At 40.3% G+C, this 23,870-nt stretch overlaps 1 protein-coding gene across 10 annotated transcripts; it reads right to left on the bottom strand.

Annotated features, from left to right (window-relative positions):
- Nucleotides 1-634: 634 nt before the first annotated feature.
- ralgapb (Ral GTPase activating protein non-catalytic subunit beta) lies at nucleotides 635-22,488 on the bottom strand. Of its 10 annotated transcripts, XM_087172658.1 has the most exons (33): nucleotides 22,353-22,462; nucleotides 21,950-22,009; nucleotides 21,111-21,331; nucleotides 18,417-18,619; nucleotides 18,016-18,182; nucleotides 17,734-17,920; nucleotides 17,401-17,532; nucleotides 16,791-16,969; nucleotides 16,036-16,104; nucleotides 15,504-15,655; nucleotides 15,049-15,286; nucleotides 13,336-13,537; nucleotides 13,073-13,240; nucleotides 12,797-12,911; nucleotides 12,350-12,497; nucleotides 12,127-12,191; nucleotides 11,877-12,015; nucleotides 10,451-10,581; nucleotides 9,524-9,706; nucleotides 9,276-9,424; nucleotides 8,341-8,528; nucleotides 8,064-8,167; nucleotides 7,735-7,890; nucleotides 7,479-7,541; nucleotides 6,798-7,007; nucleotides 6,220-6,378; nucleotides 5,934-6,102; nucleotides 5,703-5,825; nucleotides 5,466-5,602; nucleotides 5,238-5,346; nucleotides 4,883-4,961; nucleotides 3,609-3,757; nucleotides 635-3,014 (listed from the first exon to the last, which is right to left on the bottom strand). In XM_087172658.1, exons 3-33 carry the CDS (start codon nucleotides 21,285-21,287, stop codon nucleotides 2,821-2,823), a joined length of 4,644 nt encoding a protein of 1,547 aa, XP_087028784.1. In that variant the 5' UTR covers nucleotides 21,288-21,331; nucleotides 21,950-22,009; nucleotides 22,353-22,462; the 3' UTR covers nucleotides 635-2,820. The 10 variants fall into 10 exon arrangements, with proteins under 10 accessions (XP_087028784.1, XP_087028786.1, XP_087028785.1 ...); XM_087172660.1 differs by lacking the exon at nucleotides 21,950-22,009 and having other exon boundaries at nucleotides 10,451-10,572; nucleotides 22,353-22,488; XM_087172659.1 differs by lacking the exon at nucleotides 21,950-22,009 and having other exon boundaries at nucleotides 7,735-7,887; nucleotides 22,353-22,488.
- Between the last annotated feature and the right edge of the window lie 1,382 nt (nucleotides 22,489-23,870).

Consider the following 23,870-nt stretch of genomic DNA (forward strand, 5'->3'; position numbering starts at 1 on the left):
ATGGACACAGGTAGTTTGTAATTATAATGTCGTGGTTCTGACATGATAAGCAGAAAGTTGTCATCTTGATCTGGTTCCCTTTTTAATATCAAGTCATGGATGATCTTTTTGTTGTTTCAGTGTAAATACGAAATAAAATTATTTTCTGTTGTGGTCCTACACCTGCTCTTGGGTGTGTATCTATGGTTACATCCATAAATAAAGAAGGCAAACTTAAAACTGTTTAGATCAAGTCTTGTCATGATGGTAGACAAACACAAATAATAATTTCTGTTAAGTACGTTAATATTTAACACAGCTTCAACGCCTGGAGGCACACCTACTGTCACAGGCCACAGAGCTGTTGGTGGTTTCAAAGCAATACTTGACTTGTTTCACTGCACCGTTAACACCAGTCTACTTTCACTGTGTGTTCCAAATACATATAACAGAATAACTGAAGTGTCTGCATTTTATTACTGATATAACTTCAGCTCTAGCTAATCAGAGCAAGTGAGATCTAAATCTAAAGACTATGTTGCTTCAGGAAAGAAAAAGTCTATCAGTTAAATGTTAAAAAGTAAAAGTGGAACTTCATTTTTATTCCTCATAGTAATCCTGTGAACAAAAAGTAAAATATTAGGAATGGGAGAAATTAAAAGGTCAATAATAGTTTTAATTGATGCATGTTACATTCAATACCCATTGTGATCCTCCCACACATAATTGCATACAAACATAACTTTTCTCGCCATCTCGGATGAATGCAACAGACAACTTGTAAATGCCTTACACTATCATATATTTACATATTATCCTCCGCTTCTGTACATGGCAAATCCTTAAATATGATCAAACATCAGAGGAGTAACATAGGATACAATGTATGACTGATTGTATGTAGTATCTTTGAAGCATATTTAATGTACTTTTTTCCTTCCAAAAAAAGGCATGTGCGTAAAGCACCGTCATAAAAAGTGAGTCACACAATTAGACATGATAGGTTAAAAACTCGCCGACGCCTCTTCTTCATTCGTATTTCACAAGATAAAACTCTTCCTTCAGCAGGGTTTTCTTTCAAAATGCACAAAAAGTACAAAAGACATGTAAGGTAACCACAGGGAATAGAAAATAAACATAAAATGTGCTCAGTGCATTAAGACTTTCCAATATAACAAAGAAACTAGAGGTGTTTGCCCTGTTCCATCTCTGTGATAAATAAATTCACATTGTTACAGGCAGACAGTGAGAGGGCTTGAATAAAAACCAAAAGTACAGTGAGTAAACAAAAGTGAAAAAAATTGTGAAGCAAAAAAAAAAAAAAATTACTAAAACAAGTTGTGAAGGCATAATTGCGTATTTCTGTAATCCAAACTGAATATAACTTTTTCATTCTGGGTTAAGAATTTAAAAAATGGAAAAAAAAAACAAAATACAGCACTGATCAGTCAAAATGCAGGTTATATAATGCTGTTAGCTACATTGAGTATTTTGGCCTTTGAATCCGTCACCTTAGATTTGTTTAGATGAGCAAGACACTTAAACTGTGCTGTTTGGTATTGGCAGAGACTTCACAACTAAAATGTCTTTGTGGTCATTTCGTATTAGCCCTGCAATCAAGTGCAAAGTCCAGGAGCTCTGTAACTGCTCTCACTATCAGTAAACTCTAGTGTTACCAGGCATTAAGAGTAAACCAATTCTAGGGTTATGTCTTGACCGAGGAAATTTAACTTTTCGAAACTGAATTATTCTGAGTCAAATTTCTGTGACAAAATTCATCTTTAAATGCCACCTATAGGGGTTTTAGGGCGTCACTGTGACTCCCTGTAGGGTCAATGGTTTTGACTGGTTGAATAAGCATACATGTGGCCGTGTACATACACACACACACAAATATAACACACACACACACACACACACACACAAACAGTGCAGTGGCTGTTGTGAGATGGGAGGACTTTCAGACTGGCACAGAGACAGTGCAGGTGCCAAGAAAATGGCATCCGCATACAGTAATACAACGTAGGAGTCCTAGAAATCATCTGGAAAAAACAAAACAATCCAAACTATAAACGGCAGCATTTGCGTGCTCAGTCAGCTGCTGGATGGCCAAATGTGTGTTTGCACTAGGAAGACTTTAGCAGTTGTCTGAATGTTGATGACAATTTGTTGTAAAATTAGATTACGTGTCAATGCTGTCCATCATTTCTTTGTTCTATTGAAGCCACCTGCCTTGACGCAGCAGTGATGTTTATTACAAAACATTTTATGACGCTTAGATGTTCATCTCCTTGGCAAAAATCCAATCCATAAATCTGTTTGATTAAAACAAAAACAGATACGGATTCCGGACACAGCTGTGTACTACCAAACCATCGTGAAATACACTCATGTCACAGGGTTTAAAGATTTTTTTTTTTTTTTTTTTTACAAGTTCAGAAAGGCCAACAGTGTACCTATTGTATTGCAGTTAAAGACAAGCTGAAACTCTTTTGCCACGAAGCATGAACCTAAATGAGCAGAGACACTGTTGAACTTCAGCCATTCAAATGTTCAGTGAGTGGCTGCGGCATAGAAATGTAGCTTTTCCCACCTTGGCATGGTTTTTGACACTTTGCTCTCAGAGTCAAAGGCAGACAGTGTTGATATATGTATTCATATAAATAACAAAATAGTACAGTATAAATATAAAGATTCTGCGTGTGTGTGTTTGTGTGTGTCTGTGTGTGTGTGTGTGTGTGTATGTATGCACGCACACATGTAAATGGTGTGTGAGTATAGATAAAAAGAGTGTGTTGTGTGTGTGCGCTTGTGAACCAGTGTTAGGACAGGACAGGGGTATTAGAGGTGAGGCTTTCCCTCCCCCACCTCATGGAAGAGCGAGGTGTAAAACTCGGGCTCCAGTTGCTTGTTGCGGTAACGCTGGACAATCTCCGTTATTTTCTGCTTCCGCCTCACGTGAGGCGGGTTGTACAAGTCACTTTCCAGACGCTTCCGCCGGCACACGTTGATGACTGTTTGACGCACAAGGAACCCTGGGAGAAGGACGCAAACACGTGAGCTCATCAGTAGTCGAATGTGACAGGTCTGAGAATGTGTACAAACATTTTTCCTACTGCTTTGACTGAGGGACAGAGTTTAACATTTTTTAAATGCATTCTTAGATAGAAAATCCTGCTTCCAACTCTGCCATCTGCTGATCATAAGTGAGATTACATGCATTAAAAAGCAGCGTGACCTTTCTTGTGTTTTTCAAAGTAAAGGTGTGTATCAGCACAGGAGAGATACATGCTAATGATAAAATAGTTCTTCCATGGTGTTGCTAAACCATGATGTTTCCACTGGCTCCCTCATAGCAATTGACACCCATTCTTTGTTTATGTTACAACACATAATGAACAAACTGAAAAACAATACAAACTTATTAAACGGAGAATTCCAATGCATCTCAAAGTCAGATGGCAACTATAAAATATTAATGTGTGCAAATTGGTATTTCAGTACGATGATCAATAATCCTTATATACTTCCAGTGATGCAATAAGATGTGTTGACTCTGTTCTTTCAGAGGAAGTGTGGTTGGCAGGGAGGGACAAGTTAAGTCAGAGCAAGCCACACACAGCTATTACCTAGAGCTCTGCGGCTGACCACCATGCCGTCCACCAGGGGAATCACCATGCCAAATTTGCCCACAGCTCCATGCAGCCGGATCCTGAAGAGTCCCGTCTTCAGAGGGTGGATGAAGATCAGAGGAACGTCCTTCTCTAGTAACCCCGACCTGCAGCAGGAACAATTAGGAAGACAAAACGTAAAGAAGATACTGAAAGTGATTTGCCACAAACTAGAATGATAAAGAATCACTGTAATATGACTGTAGTTTTAAACTGTTTTAAAATGTGATTTGTTTCCCGTGGGAATACGTCGAAAAATATTTAAATATACAATGTATATGTTTGAGGAACAGCATTACAAGTCATTCTATTAATCTTACCATCACTAGGGCAAAACCATGCACGTTAGGTCCATAACAATAAGTGCATGCAGATACACATCACTGCTGCTTGCTACTATTTCTGAGTTTGTTCTGTGTTTATAAAAACACAGGATATGATTTTGCTTTGTGTACAAAGCTGATTCCTGAAACATCATTTAATAATAAAACAAAATGACATTTGTAAATGATGACCATATTTATACCTGGAAAGACAAACATATTTTGACAGATCAGAGTGTCGTCATGTAGCACTTGACTGAACTTAAGCGTAAATACTAACAGGTTTTCACGCGACAAGAAACAATTCTGTAGGCAGAAAAAATGTGTCAGTGTGTTTATGCCTGACTGGCCAAAAATAGCTTCTGTGGTTGCTCTGAAAATAAGAAAAAAATCAATTTAGCAATTTTCAAATATGCCACCCACTCATTATCTTCCAAGGAAACTTGGCAATCGGAAAAATTAGTTATGTCACAGATGAAATAAATGGTTGTTATGTTGTATCAGATCACATAGCTTCAGATGACGCACTCTCAAAGGTGATATTATTAATTTGGTTAAATACAACACGTTTAAATCCATTTGATGCTTGTGATCCATTTCCTTGATAATGAAGTTGCTAAGTACCACATTATCTCTACCTTAAAAACAACATACATATGAATCACACTTGAAAAAAAAACGTATTTTCCTTTAAGCCACTTCAAACTCCTAACTGTCATCACGGCTCTGTCACAGTTCCTTTTCTCTGCTTGCTTTTGCATACACTGCATGTTGTACTTCCTGTTTTGCACTCTTGTGTGTTTATGCATTTCAGAGCACATGCTGTTTTGCAGAACTGAACTAACCCAATACCAATTCATGAACTGTATGCGTTCCATACTGACAGCAAAAGCGTAAACTTCTGAATACCTGCAGGAAGTGCTGTTGCTCATGCTAGCTTCCAAGCCCGTGCTGGTTTCAGCCAACAGATCAGTCAACGGGAAGTTCTCTAAAAACACAGAAACAGTGACATTCAAGTACCTCAAACCATTGGTCACGTACTTCAGAATCACTTTTTCATAGTTACGTTGTAAGGCTACAGAGGTTAAGTATTTAAGACTACAATATTTTGTATAGAGAAATCATTCAAGAGAAATTGCTAGAAAAAAAAAAGAAAGATAATATAATATAATATAATATATGGAGAGAAACATTAGATTTTCACCCCATTACTAGTAGTCTCAAATTACAGGACATTAAGGCAGAATAAAGAGCATGTGCCTACCAATATCATCAAAGCGCTCCACCCAGACCACAAACACCTTTGTTTCGGGACCCAGTGGTGGGAAAGACTTTCCAGTCGATGACCTCTTTGTCTTCACCAAAGGACTCAGCTAAAGAAAAAGCACAACACGCAGCACGATTAAGCAAACGCCACATTAAATGACTTAGAAATCATAATCAGAAATGCCAGTATACAATTTAGATACACACACATTAAGCCCAACTTTACCTTCTTGGCAGACTCCAGGTTTTCAGAATGGTTGGGGAACAGCTCCAGTGTGAGATTGGGTTGTTTGTGTAAACCAGGCATGACGTCTGTGTTGGTGTCTGCCTCCACTGTGGAGTCACTGTGCACTGATGACTCCTCTGGGAGACAGCAAAGAGCAAATGGCAACTCTGTCAGTCCCGACTCCCTCACTGGGTTTTCATCATATACAATCTCTATCAGTTCATATTCAACACTGACCAGAATTTTCTGTTAGAGATGGAACAACGAAGGCAATCTCTGTCAGAGCATCAGCGTAGTACAAAACTTTCTTCTCCCCATTGAACACAGAACCTCCTGTGTCCTCAGGAGTAGTTGCTTCCTCTACAGGGAAATTTTTTTAAAAAGTTACTCATTGAGTTAGTTACCACAAACATCTAATAGATAAGATCTTTTTTCAGCTCTAACGCAGGAGTTAGTTTAGTAGTTTACCTGTTTGTTGTATGTCATTGCTGTCGGAGCAGGAGTTGAGGGACCAGCTGGTATCTAGGTGTCCCGTCCATCCTGGGTGGCGTCCCACGTCCACAGGCCAGCCCAAGGACAGCAGGAACTCCAAGAAGTGGGGCTGGACACTGGATGATGACTCCACATTCCTCAGGATCTGATCACACAGAACAAGTACAGATCCATTCTTATTCAGACATTTTTATACAAATACTGTAACAGCATCAACACTGTTTTATTGAGAATCTGTTATGTGTTGCCTGCGTTCCCTCACCTCATGGCTGCTTTTCTGTCCAGCTCTCACATAGAAAATAAAGACAGTGTCAAATGGCCGGCAGGGAAGCAGGTCCAGGTAGCTGATGTCATCAAAAAACCCTGGCAAGGATGACTCCAGGCCAATCAGATGAGGAGGTAGACGACTGTTGTTGGGTTCCTATCAATAATAAATGAATGTAAGTACATTTTAAATAAACTGTATTAACAAGAACAATATTATGAATGTATGTAAGAATATGACTTTTCACATTACGGTATCATTATACTTTATTATGAGTATGAATTTAAACTTAAAAAAAGCATTTATATATGGCTGTTTATTTGATAGTTTTATTTCTAAATATAATTATAAATGAGGACCAGCCCCCAATGATTTCTCAAGTTTAAATAAAGGCAACAGAGAGTTAAACAGAATCACAAGGCAAAATGACCAATTAAAGTTCAGTATAAGCAGCGGGAAGGCTTATAGATGATATTCGACATTGGCAGAAAATGTTTTTGCACAAGTTCAGTCCAAGAGATTTTCTCATTTGCCATGAACAATAAAGTTATCAGACGAATTACGTTTTAACCAACCTTGAGTGCCTCCAGAGACAGAAAGCCAAAGTGGGAGAGGAAGAGGCGTGCCGTCTGGAACTCCTGTGAGGGTGGGGGGGGTTTGCAGTCTATCTGTGGGTCGGGGAAAGGTTTGGACTTCCAGATTTCCTCACTGTGCCGCTCCAAGGCGTTCTCATACTCTATCTGCTTGTGCATCAGAATGCGAAGCTTGTCGTGCTGAACTTCCAGCTGAAAAGAAGACGGAGACGGGACATTTTTTTTTAAAGACAATTTCAAGACACTTTGGCTGATGAATGGCACTGGACTGCCTAAATTCAGCATTAACCCAAAAAGGGCAAGTCCCACAGTCCAAACACAGAGGTGTCATCCCCCAGAGACGATGTGAAGAGTCACTCGTGTGCGTCTGTGATTTAAAATGTTGTTACCAAACATTTGAACAGAAAAGAAGTCACCATTTCATTAGCTAAACTTGTACAAGCTCATCCAATCCAGTATAATAGCCTGTTAATAAATCCAGTCTTTGTGAAGCTTTTAATACACACTATCAGAGAGTAATTGATTCAGCCCTCATTTATTAATTATTGCATTGGATTGAGAAACCACACAAAACAATCATCGAGAATCTGTCACCAAACCAGATGATTTGAACCTCTTTTCCAAGAGACACCCGAGTGAAATTGCATCCCTCCAACAACTCACGTGTGGGGGATTACTCAGTTTATTTGTAGCTCTTGAATCATCCTGCCAGCCCAAACAACACACCTGAGTTTGTATAATAACAAATAATATGATCAATTAATTTACTTTATGGCTATTTTTTTTTTTTTTTTAGCAATGACAACAAATAATCTTGGTTTAGCTTATACCCATAGTAGAATTATCTTATTTGTATGTGATTAGCCATAATGTGGATATGAGATCAATAAAAGGATTTAACAGAAAGCTTTTCTCTTACCTCTCTACTGACAATGTCATCCAGGTCAGGAATACTAACATCAGCTTTGACAAGGGGAATCTTATCCACTTCTTCAGGGAAGGGCCTCTGCTTGACGTTGTATTTGATCCCCACGTCATTGTTGGGCATCGGACGGCCCTCGGGAACAAACACCTGCTGTGGGAAGAGAGAAGCAGACGGATATGGAGATGTGTTATCAGTGAACCAGTTGTGGAGTTTCAAATTTAACAAACCCGCGACTCTAAGGTGTCACATTCAAATATTTCTAGGGTGATGATGCTTTAGCGTTGTTGGCAATCCTTATCCAGTAATCTACAGTGTGATCTCACCCTCTGATTGGCCCGAGCTCCTCTGGGTTGGTGGAAGAGCTGCATGGTCCAGGCATGTCTGCCGGCTGTGCCTCGGATCAAAACTGTCACTGATGGACTGGGGTCTGTGAGGACAGAGACATTCTACTGAACATTTATTGTTATTTACCGGTGCTTGGTACTTGGCAGGTAATACAGCCTCTACTTACAACTGAAAATGAACCCAGAAAGACCTTAGTTCTCCCCTGTATTGCAATAAACTATTATTATGTCAAAGGAAGGATGCTAAGCCACTGACTCTGCTCATTGCCGAGAGGCTGCTCCAGCATGGCGAGGATGACCGAGTTGTCCAGGACAAAGTAGCGGAAGTTGCTGGCCCCTGTGGCACTGAGTCTGGCGTAGCGGATCAGGGTGTCTTCATTCAGTAGGCTGCAGGTGGAGGCGGGCCCGCTGGGAGAAGGGAAGGCCCCGAGCACCTGCATGATACTGGGGAACACCACAGGAACACAAGGACACAAATGAGCCGAAACTGGTTCAATGGGTACGTGTCATTACAAAAGTCGCCCGTGTGGTTCAGCAGAAAAACTAGGTCACTGACGAAGCAGCGAAACAGACAAATCAATAATTTAGTGCTAAAATTCTAACTTTTACAAAAATTTAATTTATTTCCAATATTATATTACTGTTGAAAGGAAAAAATATATTTTTATTCAGAAATGCTTTGACCGTATCGTGTGTATTAAGTTTTCCTTTATTTTCTCAGGCAACACCAAAGGCTGTTATCTATTAATGATGTATACTGTATATCAAACATATAACATAGCAGTTATAAGACATATTTTCTTTATCATTAGCAATACAAATGCACTTTAACATGGTGGACTTTTACTTTGCTACCTTGTCAACAAGCCAAGCTGCAAGACAAAACAAGTGTCTGTGCTTGCTTCAGACCTCTGTGGAGTCAGTGTCATACTCTGCTGTCTGGATGTCACTCTGTCACCTTTACAAAGGCGACTGTTACTGTTTAATAAAAATGTTACTACATGTTTTGATTGGGTGTATGCAAAGGAGTTCCTCCTCCACATACTGAGTTGAATACCCAACAGAATGTCTTTTAGGAATGTAAATTCTTCCCTTTCTTAAAAGATGGCCATGTACAAGAAAAAGTACAATTAATTAAATCAAATAACTTTAACTCTGATCCATTCTGTATAAAAGTCTGACGATTCTCACCAGGACAAAGTCGCCTCAGCAGCGTCCTTTACCCTCATCGAAGCTGGGTTGTGCTCCTTCTCTCCTTTATGTCGAACTTCCTGTTCCTGTCGAGACTTGCTACCAGAGATCCCCAGCTCCACAATCTCCAACACCTCTACCAAACAATCCTGATACAAAAAGAGAGAACAGTGTATTTTAACAAAACTCTAAGCCTCTAACCAAACAACATATCGGAGCAATATTTCAAATCCAGTCTTTAAGCTTACCTTCTCATCCAGCATGTCAGGGTGTTCTGTGAGCCACACACACAGAAACTGAAAGGCAGCTACAATCATGGAGTGGAGGTCTCGGGATTGAAGAGGAGCTGGACGGCTACACTGGTACACAATGTACCCACATATAGAGCTGACAGCACGTTTACGGTCTGCAGAGTCTACTCCCACCTTTACCTGGTTTAGACGTATACCACAAGTAAAGGAAAATGCTCGACATTAGACACATAACAGAAATTCTTCATTTCATGCCATTGGGAAAAAATGTTTTATAGGCTTTGGTGCATAAGAGATTAACTGTTTTACTAAATTAGGACACATTTGATTCATTGTGCTTTTAATTAAAAAATGAAATTACAATATTTTTAGAAATAGTATTTATGTAAATCAAATAACCTCATGTAACCTCAATGTTATCCTGGTCTTTTCCTCTGAATTTGTGTCAGATATTCACATATTAAAGCCAATTACTGTCCATTTTACTAATGAGTCCGTATTTAGAAAGCGACACATTTCAAGGCGTAAAAAACAACTGTACAGTCATTACAGAAACTTATGCTGCTGTACTTTTTGACACAATGAGGGCAACCCCCTTGTGATGAACTTGGAAAATTCTGACTCATAAGTTGACATGAACTACCCAGATGCAACGCTATTTTTGCTATCTGTGACTCTGGTGTGTCTCATTTGGGAGGGATCAATGTTTAAGATAAAGCCCTATAATGAGTTGTCGAGTGTCACATCATCAATTTCTGTGAGCCTTGGTCTTGAAGGAGAAAACTGCTGTGGTTTCATAAATTTACAGTGTTGAACTAAGAGATATTGCTGGTTGAGACTTGGTTGGGTAACATGGATAAACCTGAAGACATACAGTACTTGAGTGCAGATTGTTACAGTGAGTCTCTGTGGTGCTAGCTTTACCTTGGCAAGCCCAGCCAGCAGCTCCAGGGCAGCCAGGGAAATGCTCATGTCTTGCCTCCACTGAGAGTTGAGCCTCTGGGTGACCAGGTGGATGCTGCGCACCAGCAGGCCTGCCGCCGTATCTGGAAGAGCTAGACCATATAACACCCGGAAATACCAAACACCGCAAAGATAGATAGAGCAAAGCAGAATTCATGCAGCAAAGCTTAAGTACACATGCTTACAGGAAAAATGTCCTGGATGCCAAAGATACGTTTAGGTATTGAGAACATGCACTGTGTTTGAAATCAGAACAGCACACAATATTGAGCAAAGTTTGGACTGAGGAATAGATAATAAATAAACTGCGGAGGAACAGGGCTGAGCGATGTCAACATTTTAAAAATCCTTATTTTGACTTTTAAGACAAAAAAATTGTATGATATAATTGTCCAACACTGGCTAAATAAGTGACAAGTAATTCAGTTTTTTTAAAAAAACAAAAAAACCCTGACAATTTAAAGAATTACTTAGTATTTAAATATAATAAAGTTCTTCTGATCAAGAGTAATTATTTCTTCCATCTATCTATTTCAGAGTTTCTACCTAAAGAATCAAGGAGAGCTAAAAACACTAAGTGATGATGTTGATGCTTCGGCATCGAGCCTCTCCAAGATGCAGATCTGGCCTCTTATTTTCTGAATTTATGATGAACAAAAAAATCCCAAATTCTGCTGAATTGGTTGCCGTTTATGAAACAATGACCCCCCCCAGACTCCTGCTCGCTCTTGTTTTTCCTGTCCAGTATTGAGCCACACAATGCAATACAACCATCCTGTCCCACAGGAACCCTGCAGAACCCCCTCCCCCTATATCCTACTGGATAAAGTCGCCTATAAGCCGCACAATGCTCAGAGAAAATAGACATAGAATTGAAGCTCTCATAGCTGTCATTATCAATTTATTTAAAAAAAAAAAAAAAGTAATTTATAATTAAAAAAAACAACTCTAACATCACAATGTCAGTCAACCATCGCTCAGTCCTCCAAAGAAAAAGAGAAAATCTTTGAAATGCTTTTGATTAGTCAACACTGCTGCAACCAATCAATTAGAGAGAAAAATGCAATCAGCCCTGGCACTCCATACGTCTCAGTGCCAAAATGTTGTTTCATAGCACAGCATCACAGCAACAAATAACTTTGAATCACCTACAAAAACATTTTACCCAACGCCTTTTAACTCTGCAAAGCACTTTAACCACGTTAGCTATAAAGAACAAATGTGTTAATTTAGTAAGTGACATGTTTACACTGATCAGGAAACAGGTACTGACCACATGAAATAACGCTCCAGCAAGTCTGTTATGCACCATCTCACCAAAACCAGCGCTATTGTGTTAATTCACCAAGCACAAGGATATTAGTGCATGAGTATCTGCGTGTCTTACCGTAGTCTCGAAGCAAGGCCTGGGCCGGACGCTCAGAGTCTGGGCTGGTAGCCTCTGTGCTGCCTCCACTGGTGAAACTAATGCCACTGTTGGTGCGGCTGTGACTCCTCACTGTCATGTGACTCCCATCTATACTTCCCTGCCACCACAAAAAAAAAAGCAATCTTGATGTCCAGTCCATGACACCGCTGCTAGCATCATAAAATGTTAATTATTTAGCCGTAGGAAACAGCAGTGATCTGAGCCTTACTGTTTCGGTCTGTGCACCTATGGACTCCAACAGTGCTGAGTCTTGAACAATATTGAGCATTGCACCTGAGAGGGGGGGGGGGGGATTAACAATAAAAAATATACAAAGAACAATATATGGACAGAAAATTTTGAAAATGATTTAGGTCAGCATAAATACAGCACAAATAATATGGAGAGGCAAAATAAATGGATAGAGAGGATGTTAAGGGGGCAGCAGATACCCAGGATGAGCTGTGTGTTAGTGGGGTCGGTCTCAGTCTGCAGCGCTCCTATCAGGACATTGACAAGACGTAGCCTCAGGGACAGGAAGGAAACGGGCTGGTCATGAGGCCACCCATCCTCCTCATTGAACTTTCCCTCCAACAGAACCTGAAGCACACAAAGTCAATATAGTTAACAACCTGGTTTATCTGAAAATGAAGCAAAGAATAAAAACTTTTAGGGCTTGCTTTACTGCAATGCGAAAATCTAAAAGCCTTGTGGAGTTGAAAATGTAAAGAAAGAATGATCTAAGCTCTCATGCCTTTAACCTGTTAAACATTTCAAATAAGCTAAAAGAAAAGGAGAAATTAGGTTCAATGACAAAAACTGACTCAAAATCTTTTAAATTCTGTACTGAAAAAATGCACCAATAAACCAATAAAATGAAAGAAGTAAGCAAGAGTTACCTCTGATTTGATGTTGCCAAAGTGATGCGGCAGTGGCAACATGGCCAGCAGGATGTTGATGGAGGCTCTCCTCAGGTCGGTAGGGTTTACATACATCTTGAATTTGGACAGCTCCCTGGAGGAGTACAAACAAATCTCACATAGACAAACTTGAGACAATATCCTCAAAATTGCCCTCAAACGGAGAAACCTGACTAAGATCATATGGTTTTCACATTCATGAAAATGTTATGTAGTACATTCATCCAAAATTAGTGTAAGCACTACTAGTCTAACCTGTCTGGTACAATAGTCTCCAGGGCAGCTATGAAGTAGGGCACCACCACATTGATGCCCTTCAGGTCAGTACAGAAGAGAGAAGAGGAGTTGAGAATGATGGAAGCAAGAACTGGTCTACAGATGAAATCGGAGATCTGGAGACCCTGAATCAGAACCATGTAAAACCTGCAGAAAGACAGTTTAAGATCTTAACAGCCAACAGAAAAATTGCATGTGCACAGTTAGACTGATGAACAAAATAAGAAAGTTGACTATGTTACCTGGACAGGTAAACAGGCAGAATATCTTCTCCTGTTTTCTTGCTACAGAAGATGCGGCAGAGAGTCCCGCAGGCCTCCGCTCGTCCTGCCTCGTAGCTCTCTGGGAACTCGTTGGCGTCAAACATGGGGTTCGACACCATGGAGTCGGTGGACATTTGAGAACCCTTCCTCCTCAGCTCCAGACCTACTTGAGTGGCTATCGCTGTAGAGAGTGGGAAGAGACACAGAATGAAAGGACGCTGAATTGTAATTTGGTCATTAGTACTCATGCATGTATGAGAAACAGGCAAACATGTATCTACTGTATGCACAGTACAACAAAAAGTAACAAAAACTGGAAAAACAAAAGCACCACAAAGCAGACATTTTAATCACTATCACAAAAAGATAAAACAAAGACTTTAATGACTGCAAACACACATTCACATCATTTAAAAGCATTCAATAAAAGGGAACTCTGACACAAAGAGTTTGCCGTAGAAGTTCTACCTATCACTGGCACAAGGCATGACCAAGTGTAGTGTGCTGGCAATAAAATGTGTCAGTCATTCTCTGCTGCAAGACCACTAAACAAAATCCCTGTGTCAGCTCCCTCGCTGCCGCAATTATATGACTGTCACTCAAGGTACAGAACATTCACTTCATGCATTGAGGCACCAAACCAATCAAAATCAAAACTCAAGTAAACCAACAATACAAAAGGAAATTACAACAAACAAAACAATAATGCTGAACTTGGGGCGGGGGGCGGGGGGGGTCTGAAACTAAATAATAAGGATTAGTGTGACCCGAAAAAAAAGAAAATGAGAACTCAAAAACGGGGTGGCGTCACAAACTGGCAACGTTATGATCGAGACAAGTGGTCAGTTGGTGAAACCCATTCCATCACCTTTGGAGAAACGCTGAGAGAACGCTGGTGAACTTTTATATATGACAAGGAGTGGGAACAGAAAACAATGGTGACAATGGCGATGATCATGAGGAACTCAACTAAAAAGCAGGAAGATTTGTCAAGAAACGCAAATCAAGTGAGGAAAAAAAGCTGCCGTTCCTACTTACAAGATTTATAAGAAAGGAGAATTTGGATAAAAGAGGCTGCAAGATAACAGAAATAGTGGAGAGACACAAAATCAAAGCAGATCCAATATTTTGGGATCAATTCATATCAGGCATGAATTGTTTTTTTTTTTGTTCTCCTCAATACATGACTTTTGACCCATTACAACTCTTTAACATTAATCAGACATGGTAGACACGTGCAGGACACTACACCAAAAAGAGAAAAATAAATGGAGAGCCAATGAAAAGCCAAATTTATTTTAAAATACTAAATACTGAATGTGCTGTCATTGACTCCTCTAGCGATGATTTTACCAATAAAAATGAATCTATATGAAGTCCTCAGCATATGGTTATAGACTATATGCAGTTTTAGCCATGTATAAATAGTTGGTAGATGTAAATGAATTAGAATCAGATGGAAATTTCATACCACGCCACTTCTAACCAAGCCCTCCACACACAGAAAAACACAAAGAAGTTTCAGAGAAAATGGTGAAAAAGGAAAGGATATCCCAACGACATACAATAAAAAATAACAAAGACACCAAAAACACAGAGAACTCCACAAAGACACATACTAAAGAACAGCGACAGAACACCCACCTGACCATGCATTAATGGAAACGCTATAGCCATCGTCTCACTTCTTACCGGTCATGCTCGGGTCTCGGCTGAGGCCGCTGTGGAGCTTACAGTGCACCAGAGCAGCGTCGAAAAGCCACTGGCCGAACAGGTTAAGGATGCTGTTGACCTTTGGCCGTGCCGGGGCCGGCAGAGGCCGAGACTCCCAGCTGCTCTGGTTGGGGCTGGAAAGCAGGGTCGGGGAGGACGAAGTTTGCTGCTGCTGCTGTTGCTGCTGGGATGCTTTGGTTGGTTGACTTCCACTGCCCTGCAGGGTGGGGAGGGATAGAGGAAGACATCTGATCGGGGTGTTGACAGCATGATCAGTGCAACTAACAAATCAAACATATAAAAGATGAGTCAAAAAGATAATTTCTTCACATAAATATGACAAATGTATTAGCCCTGTTTTGTCATTAGATCAACTGCAAATAATAAACAATAAAAACACAGCTCTGCAGTTTGTGGTGATTTAATGCACTTACAGTCGAACTCTTGCTTGTGGTTTTGGTGACCACTGTATGCCGCTGCTTGCGGCTGTGAGGGGGCGTGGTGTTGGTGATGGAGGGGGGCGGAGACATGCTCAATCTGTTGACTGGGGTGGGCGGGGCACTGTCAGCTCTGGGACGTGATATACCTGTTGATAGAAAGGTCATTAAAGTTTCCAGTAGCCAGAACTGGCTTTGTAAATTAAATCATTCTCTAATTTCTAATATTATTAAGGAGGCAGAAAAATGAAGTTTTGAGTCCGTAAGTTGATCATAGATAATGTTCATTGGTAGACATGCAAGACAATGGTTAGATACAAATCACCAGTAATTGATCTCCATCCATCTTGATTGACTTTTTATTCCCGCAGGAGACCCCCTTGTTGATGATCTTGTAGTTTAGTCTGAATGTCTGGGACTTATCATTTTGCAACAGCAAAACTAATCCCAGTTGTTAATATCATCACCACCAATAAATAGACCATTATATTCCCATCTCATTATATGATGTGTCAGCCGATGTCTGTACCATGAGAGAGCAGCACTGGGGAAAAAGTGAACACCCTCTCGCGTACATCTCTCTTTTCAACAGAGATACCTACAGTGTAAAGACAAAAATACACACGGACATTTTTCTATTCAAATGTTTCAACAGGTGTTACTGACTGACATCCTCCATCTTGAGTTCGCTCAGGAGCAGTGCCTGTACAACAACCGGGAAAGGAGTAAAAGCTGTTACAAGAACTTGCAAGTGCCTTGTATTGCTGGCTCCTCTGACATACTTGACTTTTTTCACCACTCATCACATATACTTTACATTTTTGCTTACCCTTTTTAGCTTTTTAAATGTATATTTTATTTACCCTCCAGCAGCCATTGGTATCCACAGATTTCAACCCACAACGACAGTTAAGCTGTTAAGCATCTTGACATTCACTTGAGATGGATCACAATAAACACTACATCTGCTTTTAACCTCGTCTCTTTTGAATGTTAAGTAGGGCAGCGGCTGGAAATCCTCATTATCCCGTGCCACAATTATCTAATTTTAATATGAATGAGCATCAATAGGTGCCTAGAGGGTAAGCATAACAATTTCAAAAACAGGAATAATGTTGATATGCTTTTAGGTATATTTGCTAAAACTTACAAAGAACATGTAGAATCACTGTGATGAGTTTTACCTTTTAATTCTGAAATACATCCTTTTGTTAGCTTCTTTTTTTTCTTTTTTTTTTTTTAAACATTTACACTGAACCGTCTCCCCCCAAATGTTCATCTTACCCAAGAAGGCGTCCACTAGGCAGCTGACACCCCTCATGGCCCTGAAGAAGATCTGGGGCAGCTGTTTCAAACACGGATGCAGCACCACTTCATGAGGGATACCGCTGGAGTTAAGAAACTGCTCCTGAAACTTTGGAGTGGTGCTCACTATCGCAGGGTTGCTCAGGTCCACTGGGTTGCTGGAAACAAATGGACAGCAAATTCATGCATTAATGCAAAAAGCTTACAGATGCTGTTTTGGATGTATGTTATATCTGATATAAGACTGGATAAAACCAACAGATAGATGGACAGACAGAAGGCTGAATGAAAGAATGAATGATTAAAAGAAGGGATGGATGAATGAAATCATAAAAAACCCGACCTTTAAACAAATTAACATAACGTGATTCTTTTATAGACAGGAAGTAGAGTACATAGAGAAGAGGAATTCTTGATAGGAATGATATGAGGTGCTTTAGTCCCACTATGTGCAACAACTTTCTTGTCTCTTCCAACAGGTGAAGAAAGAAACCATCTGTGTCTGTTAGGGGTTAGTTTAATGAAAGAGGAGCTTTGTTATTTTCAGGTAAGAACACAGAGAATGCAATAATGTTGAGGAATTATGCACCTGAGCATGTGGAGAAAGCGGTACCACGTCTGTGCCACACAGTCACTGTCCATCTCTAAAGGAATCAGGTTGGCGTCCTCATCAGGAACTTTAAAAGGTGGGAAGGACGGTCCGTGGGTAAAGCGCAAAAGTCTGGAAAACAGACAGAGACGCACAGATTGTCTCACTCAGAGAGTACATACCCTGCAAGGCAGATAGGCAACTATTTTAACTCTACTCAAACGACTCAATAATAAAAATCTAAACAAAACTGACCCTCAGTGACTGTGTGATTTAATCCTTTTTCAGGGCTAAATCCAAAACCACATGAATTTGAACTGATGCCTTTCTCACCTGGAGGTCAGGGCACAGGCCACTCTGCTCCACTGCTCTACAACAGGCGGGTGGTGTCTCCAGTTGGCCAGCATCTCCCTCGCCGTCTTCCAGTACGGCGGTGTGGGGAAACAGCGCGCGCAAGCAAGCAGCCACACCTCAAACAGCACTGCCATCAATTTCTCTGCTAGTTTCTCTGCCACTCCAACTGAGGAAAAAAATTTAAATTAATTATTAAGTAATTATCCCAAATAACTAATTAAATACATCAAGAACGGTTTAAGAGGACAGCAAGTGGCTTACCTCCAACAGTGGGTGGGGCAAGCAATGTGTCGTTGATGCGAAGCAGGAAGAGCAGCAGCACCTCCCAGGTTTCCCTAACCATGGAAACAGACTCTCTTGCCAGTTTTTGGACTGCAGTCAGAACTTGCTGGCAAAGCCTGATATGGTTCAGACTGTGCTGCTCAGGCCTGGAGACAGAGACGCATGTTTGTAATGAAGGAACAAGGAAGGAAATCAGAGAGGTAGTGTTAACAGCAGGCATGATAAGTGGTATCAGAGGTTTATGTAGGAGGACTCTTAACAGCAGTAGATATGGTGTAAAAACAAACATATACAACCATGCAACAAGTCTTCATTTCAATTAGAAAAAAAACTGCAGCTAATTGGAGATGAAGGCTCCTCTGTGAACATTTCTGACTTACCTGGGTACAAAGACGTTGTAAAGATGTTTGAGGATGGTCTGGATGTACATATTGGGCTCCTTGACCACAGGCTGAGGCATCGAGTCCCTGGGCGACACCAGGGCCATCATCCAGTCTGTGTACACATCTACACACAGCTTGACAGTGTCCCCTTCAAGGGGGAGAGTGAGGCCATAACACAGCACCTCCATGGTCCACTTCACCTAGGGAGCCAAACCATTCTCATTACTTCATGTAAATGTTTTAAATTATGACTTATTGATTATTTTGCAGCATTTTGCTGTGTATATTTCTGTTGAGGAGTCCTGTATCTCTGGCAGCTCTGAAAACATATTTTCAACACAATAATATTCTGTCAAAAACAGATATTCAAAAGGCAAGTGATGAATGAAAACCACATCATCATTCTTCCTTCAATGTTACATTTAAATATTTGATCATTTCCAAATCATGCTTTCCTGCCCACGATCCCGATTTAATAATAATTTTATACTCACTACACACAAACACTGAATTCAATCTACGTCTTTTTTTATTTAATTTTCCTGCATCATAGAACTACATACAAAGCCTTAAGTCTGCCGACATAAAAGCCTGTATAACCCCTTGACAGTTTCCTGCAATATTTTGTACCATTTTCTACAGTGTTTTGTGTAATATTCGTGAAGCAGGTGGGGAGTCAGTACAGATCAGTATTGGCAGGAAGGTTTATCTGAGCTTTATCCTCAGCATGAAGTGAAGTTCAAAGCACCAGCAGCACAGGTGCACCTGAGGAATATTGCTGAAATATTTTGAACCCAACGCACCTTCTCTCACATCTATTCCTGATGCATGCAGTCATACCATTAACTGAAACTCCTGGCTTGCTGTGAGCTCTGTGGTTCAATTGCTCACAACGGTGTGTATGAGCAGACATTCCAGGGTTTTATCAGAGCACAAGGGAGACTTTTTTGACAGCTGACATATACAGAGCATAAAAAAATAAAAGGATGAGAAATTGATCTGGCTTTAATTAACCTGCCTAAAATAAGACTCAGTCCTGATCCCAAGGAAGAGCTCAGGACATCCCCATTAAACACACGTACTGTAGAGACATGTAGCGTTTGCTGCAGAGGTTGTAGGATATAAAAATAACCATTTACAAAGTGGTTTTCTTGTCACTCAACACACAACATGTAGAGAAACTACAGATACACATTGGCACGCAAAGTGTGTCCATTGTCGTTTATATGAGAGGTGAAGTGAGGGCAGAGCTATTCCAACAGCATTTAAGCGTCTGTTGTGTTTCAGGCCTAAGCCTCCTGCAGAGATAAGGGAAGCTATCTCTGTAGCACTCATCAGTCAGGCCTTTACATGCTAGAGTAGCTACACCAAAGAGACTCCTGAGTAAAAAGACTTATGACGGCCCAAATGGGTTTTTGCTAATGGCACTTTGATGGACTTTGACAGCACTTTGAGACTCTGATCTCTTGACATAAAAATTTAACTCTTTGGCCTCAATGTCAAGAATCTGGTCAAAATCAAGGTCAACAAACATACCATCAACCCTACAGTGTATATGCTGTACCATTAAGTTGATCACTGCTTATTTCAATATATTCCCTCACTGTGGCCACACTAAGCTGCATGTCCACAGAAATAATTTCAAAATATTTGTTTTAGTAGTTTAACTTCATTTGAAGAAATCAGAGATCAAATGAGTTTTTACAAACACTAACCCTGTTATCTCAGCTCAGAGTTGTATGAATGTACAAAAAAATATCTTGACATTAATGCTTTTCAAATGGTTAGCAATTACTCAACTAAATAGTGAAGTACAAACTGAACTCTGCTAACTGGTGTTGTGCTAAAATACATCTTCTGATGGATCGATGAAGCCAACCTCTCTTCAGTCATGATAAAACACAGTGAATTCAGAAAGTATTCAGACCCCTTCACTTTCCAGGTTCTTATTCACCTATCTTACCAACGTCCTTCTTTCCAAATTGCTCGAATTGGCTGGGCGGCCAGCTTTAGGAAGAGTTCCGGTTGTTGAAAACTTCCACTTAAGAATTATGGAGGTGCCTGTGCTGTTGGAAACCTTAAATGCAGCAGAAATGTTTTTGTGGATTTCCCAAGATCTGTGCCTCGACACTATACTGTCTCTGAACTTGGCAGATAGTTTGTTCGACCACATGGCTTGGTTTTTGTTCTGATATGCATTGCCAGCTGCGAGACCTTATATAGACAGGTGTGTGCCTCTCCAAATGTGCAGTCAAATTAATTCACCACAGGACTCCAATCAAGTTGTAGAAACATCTCTAAGATGATCAAGAGAAATGGGAGGCGAGGCACCTGAGCTTAACTGCCATAACAAGGGGCCTGAATACGTATGTCAATGTGATATTTCAGTTTTCCATTTTCAACAGATTTGCAAAAATTTCTAAAATTCTGTTTTTGCTTTGTCATTATGGGGTATCGAGTGTAGAGTGATGACAGAAAAAATGGTTTTAAATGACCTTAACATAAGGCTGCAACACCACAAAATATGAAAAAGGTAAAGGGGTCTGAACACTTCGAATGTACTGCAAGTGTTCAAGCTGACAGACTCTCTTGTGCCTTGGTGATGGAGCTGGCAACTTGGAAGTCTACAAAGGTATTCAATTGAAATGTCAAACACTGCATAATGCACACCAGCATGGACATTTCTCTCACCTCCTTATCTGTCTTGAGGATGTTCTCTGTGGCGACAGGGCTCACAGCTGTGCCCAGAGGCTTGACCACGGCATTTGCCACTTCCGTGCCCACGGTGGTGGGATAAGTGTGCAGAACACTGAGGTGGCCCTGGTCGCTCTGCACCACCAACTGCAGTGAGCGCCACTCGGAGTACATGCTGCCGATGTCTACTGCACTCTACTCACACCTCCTGCCTCCACCTGCAGACACACAAATCCAGTAGAGTCAACTTAATGTGGCAAGTTAAGAAAACTATGAATAGGTTACTTAATACCCAGAACCAGTACAGTTGTATCCTCTGTTGTAAGAATACTCCAGGCAAGACTGTGTTGTTGAGAAAAACACACATACCTCTCACAGCATTAGGCTATTTTTGAGTGGTTTTGATCTTCACGATTATCATGATCAAAAGTCCATCAAGCAGCATTTCAGCTTCAACTTGTTCAACTGGTTTACACTTATCTTGTGTGTTTTGGTGGGAGGAGAATGCAAGATTAAAACGTATAATGTTAAGAACTACAAAAGATTAAACAATATTAAAACAGTTGTCATGTTGTGAAACACATGCATACCGACATAAAGAGCGTAACTAAAAAACGCTGTAGAAGTGTGTGAAGTCATGATAAGTGATGCATAGTTTGACAGTTAACAGGAGCCATCGAACAGCCCAGATTTTTAATGTAACTACTAACGTTACGCCCTCTCCTCCCAGAGAAAACAAAAAGTAACAAGGCTAGCGTTATATAGCGTGTGTTAAACACTAGCTGGCTTTTGAGACCTGCAAGCTAAAACGGAGTCAAGGAATGAAACACACCAACCAGTTATATCCTAGACATCGGGTCGGTAACAAGCAGAGGAGTCACAACCAGGAAACGGTTCTGAAAATGATTAGCTTGCTAATGTTAGCTAGCATTGACATCAAAACATCTTCATCTTGCAGATGACATTAGCTGAAGTTAGCTGTTGGCCGACTTCTGTGTTACAAGACTATCTCTCTGAAAAAGACGACAAGTTGTCGTTAAGAAAAAATCAGCGATTCTATGTGCTAACTTATCAGTTATCTAAAACTACGTTGTAGTTGATCCGACGCTGCTAGCTAGCTTAGCTAACGTTAGCTAAGCTCGTTCGTTGACATTAGCTGTCATTTGTACTAGCTACATAACTTTGGAAAGGCGCTAACGTTTGCTCGCTAGCTAAGTAACCAGGCGGGTTTCCATTTACCTGGACCGGCTGGAAATGTTGTCATAACAGGGCTCTGAAACTCGCAGTTTTATCTTTCTATGTATCCTGGTCTAGACCATAACAGCCTCCATCTTCGCAATGTCAAGGCTTGGATATTGCAGCTTGATGGGCTAACGGGAAACAGGATCCGTAGATCGACGCCCTCTATTGTTTGGTACAGCAACTGCAATGCTGCCTTCAGGTGCTCCTGGTGAGCTCATACTGAAAAGCTCTCCTTAAATTACGACATTTGCCACAAATAACTTCATGATAGCTGCAGTTTTCTTTTACCGTTCAAATGGAGAAAAAACTACTTAATATTTGATGGTGTCTCATTATATGTTTTCATGTCTGGAGGGATGTTTTTGCAAAATATACACCACTATGTGTAGTCATATTCACGGTAGCATTGATCGACATCGATAGCTCTGATTCAGTTTGGATGAATTTGGTGCTGGGAGCAGGGACTGAGCCAGACATTGTAAACATTGTAAACAACTTGTAAAGTCAATATTCAGGTGACATGCTCCCCCAGGGAATATTTCTACCCATTCACAGCAGCTACATGCACTATTTACTGTATCAAGCCATTTGTGCATCATTTGGGAAAAACATGATAGCTGCCCAAGAAAAAAAATCATCCAGAGTCTGCATCATATTTTGAATCTAATAATTCTCTGTCTCCATCCTTCTCAAACCACAACACAACAGATTTTGACAATGACTAATTTCACTACTGTCACATAAAAAGAGGCAATAATTGTCTGATGTTACTATTTTGAATTATATGACATGAGTGGGGAATGAATCTGGCATAAACAGCATCACTAATCTTGACACCTATTTTTGTTACACTATGCTGGAGTAGAGTTCACAGATTTAATTTTTAGATGACAAATCTACATTTAAATGCAGACCATAATAAAATGTGCTGCTCTAGCTGAGAAGACATGGATCCACAACAAGGCCAAGTAAATGTCTTCAGTATTCTCAACTGAATATTAGGCCAACAGAAGAACATTTACTCCAATGATAATAAATCTCTATAAGGAATAGCATCATAGGATAAACAACATGGACATGTACTGTAAGATTATTGGACAGTATTTTATTTGATCTACTCATCATTCTGTTCTCATTCCCTCCTCTTTTCTTCTTCTTTCACTCTCTCACTCCACTCATCTATCCCCAGAAAGTCGAGTCCAGTGTAATCCTAGAACACATACAAAATTACATTGCTATCATGGAATTACATTTTCATTTTGAAGTTTACATGATTATCTTAATAAAGTTCCCAATAGGCTTCTATAATGACATTAATATTTATAATTTTAGCCTGTTATTTTTTATATCCAATTGAAAATCTGGATGAGGCCTGTTAGGAGGTACACTACACAGCTACTGTGGATTATGGGGTTAGCAAAGTAATTTAGCGGCTCAAAGTGATTTCAGCTACAGTGTTTCCTCTAGGATTTTTTTCAGCAGTGGGGGGCATGCTCTCCGGGTGGTGGTGGTGGT

This window comes from Seriola lalandi, unplaced genomic scaffold (assembly GCF_002814215.2).
Source record: "Seriola lalandi dorsalis isolate HSWRI2012SDOR001 ecotype SW California unplaced genomic scaffold, Sedor1 jcf7180002053574, whole genome shotgun sequence".
Lineage (NCBI taxonomy): Eukaryota > Metazoa > Chordata > Actinopteri > Carangiformes > Carangidae > Seriola > Seriola lalandi.

Excerpts from the sequence above, each read along its gene's own strand:
- ralgapb (XM_087172657.1), bottom strand. The coding sequence starts at position 21,287 with ATGTACTCCGAGTGGCGCTCACTGCAGTTGGTGGTGCAGAGCGACCAG. Across the intron at positions 16,970-17,400 it reads CGCTTTCTCCACATGCTCAG|CAACCCAGTGGACCTGAGCA; the intron begins GTGCATAATTCC and ends ATTTGTTTCCAG. Across the intron at positions 12,016-12,126 it reads TAGGTGCACAGACCGAAACA|GGAAGTATAGATGGGAGTCA; the intron begins GTAAGGCTCAGA and ends TTGTGGTGGCAG.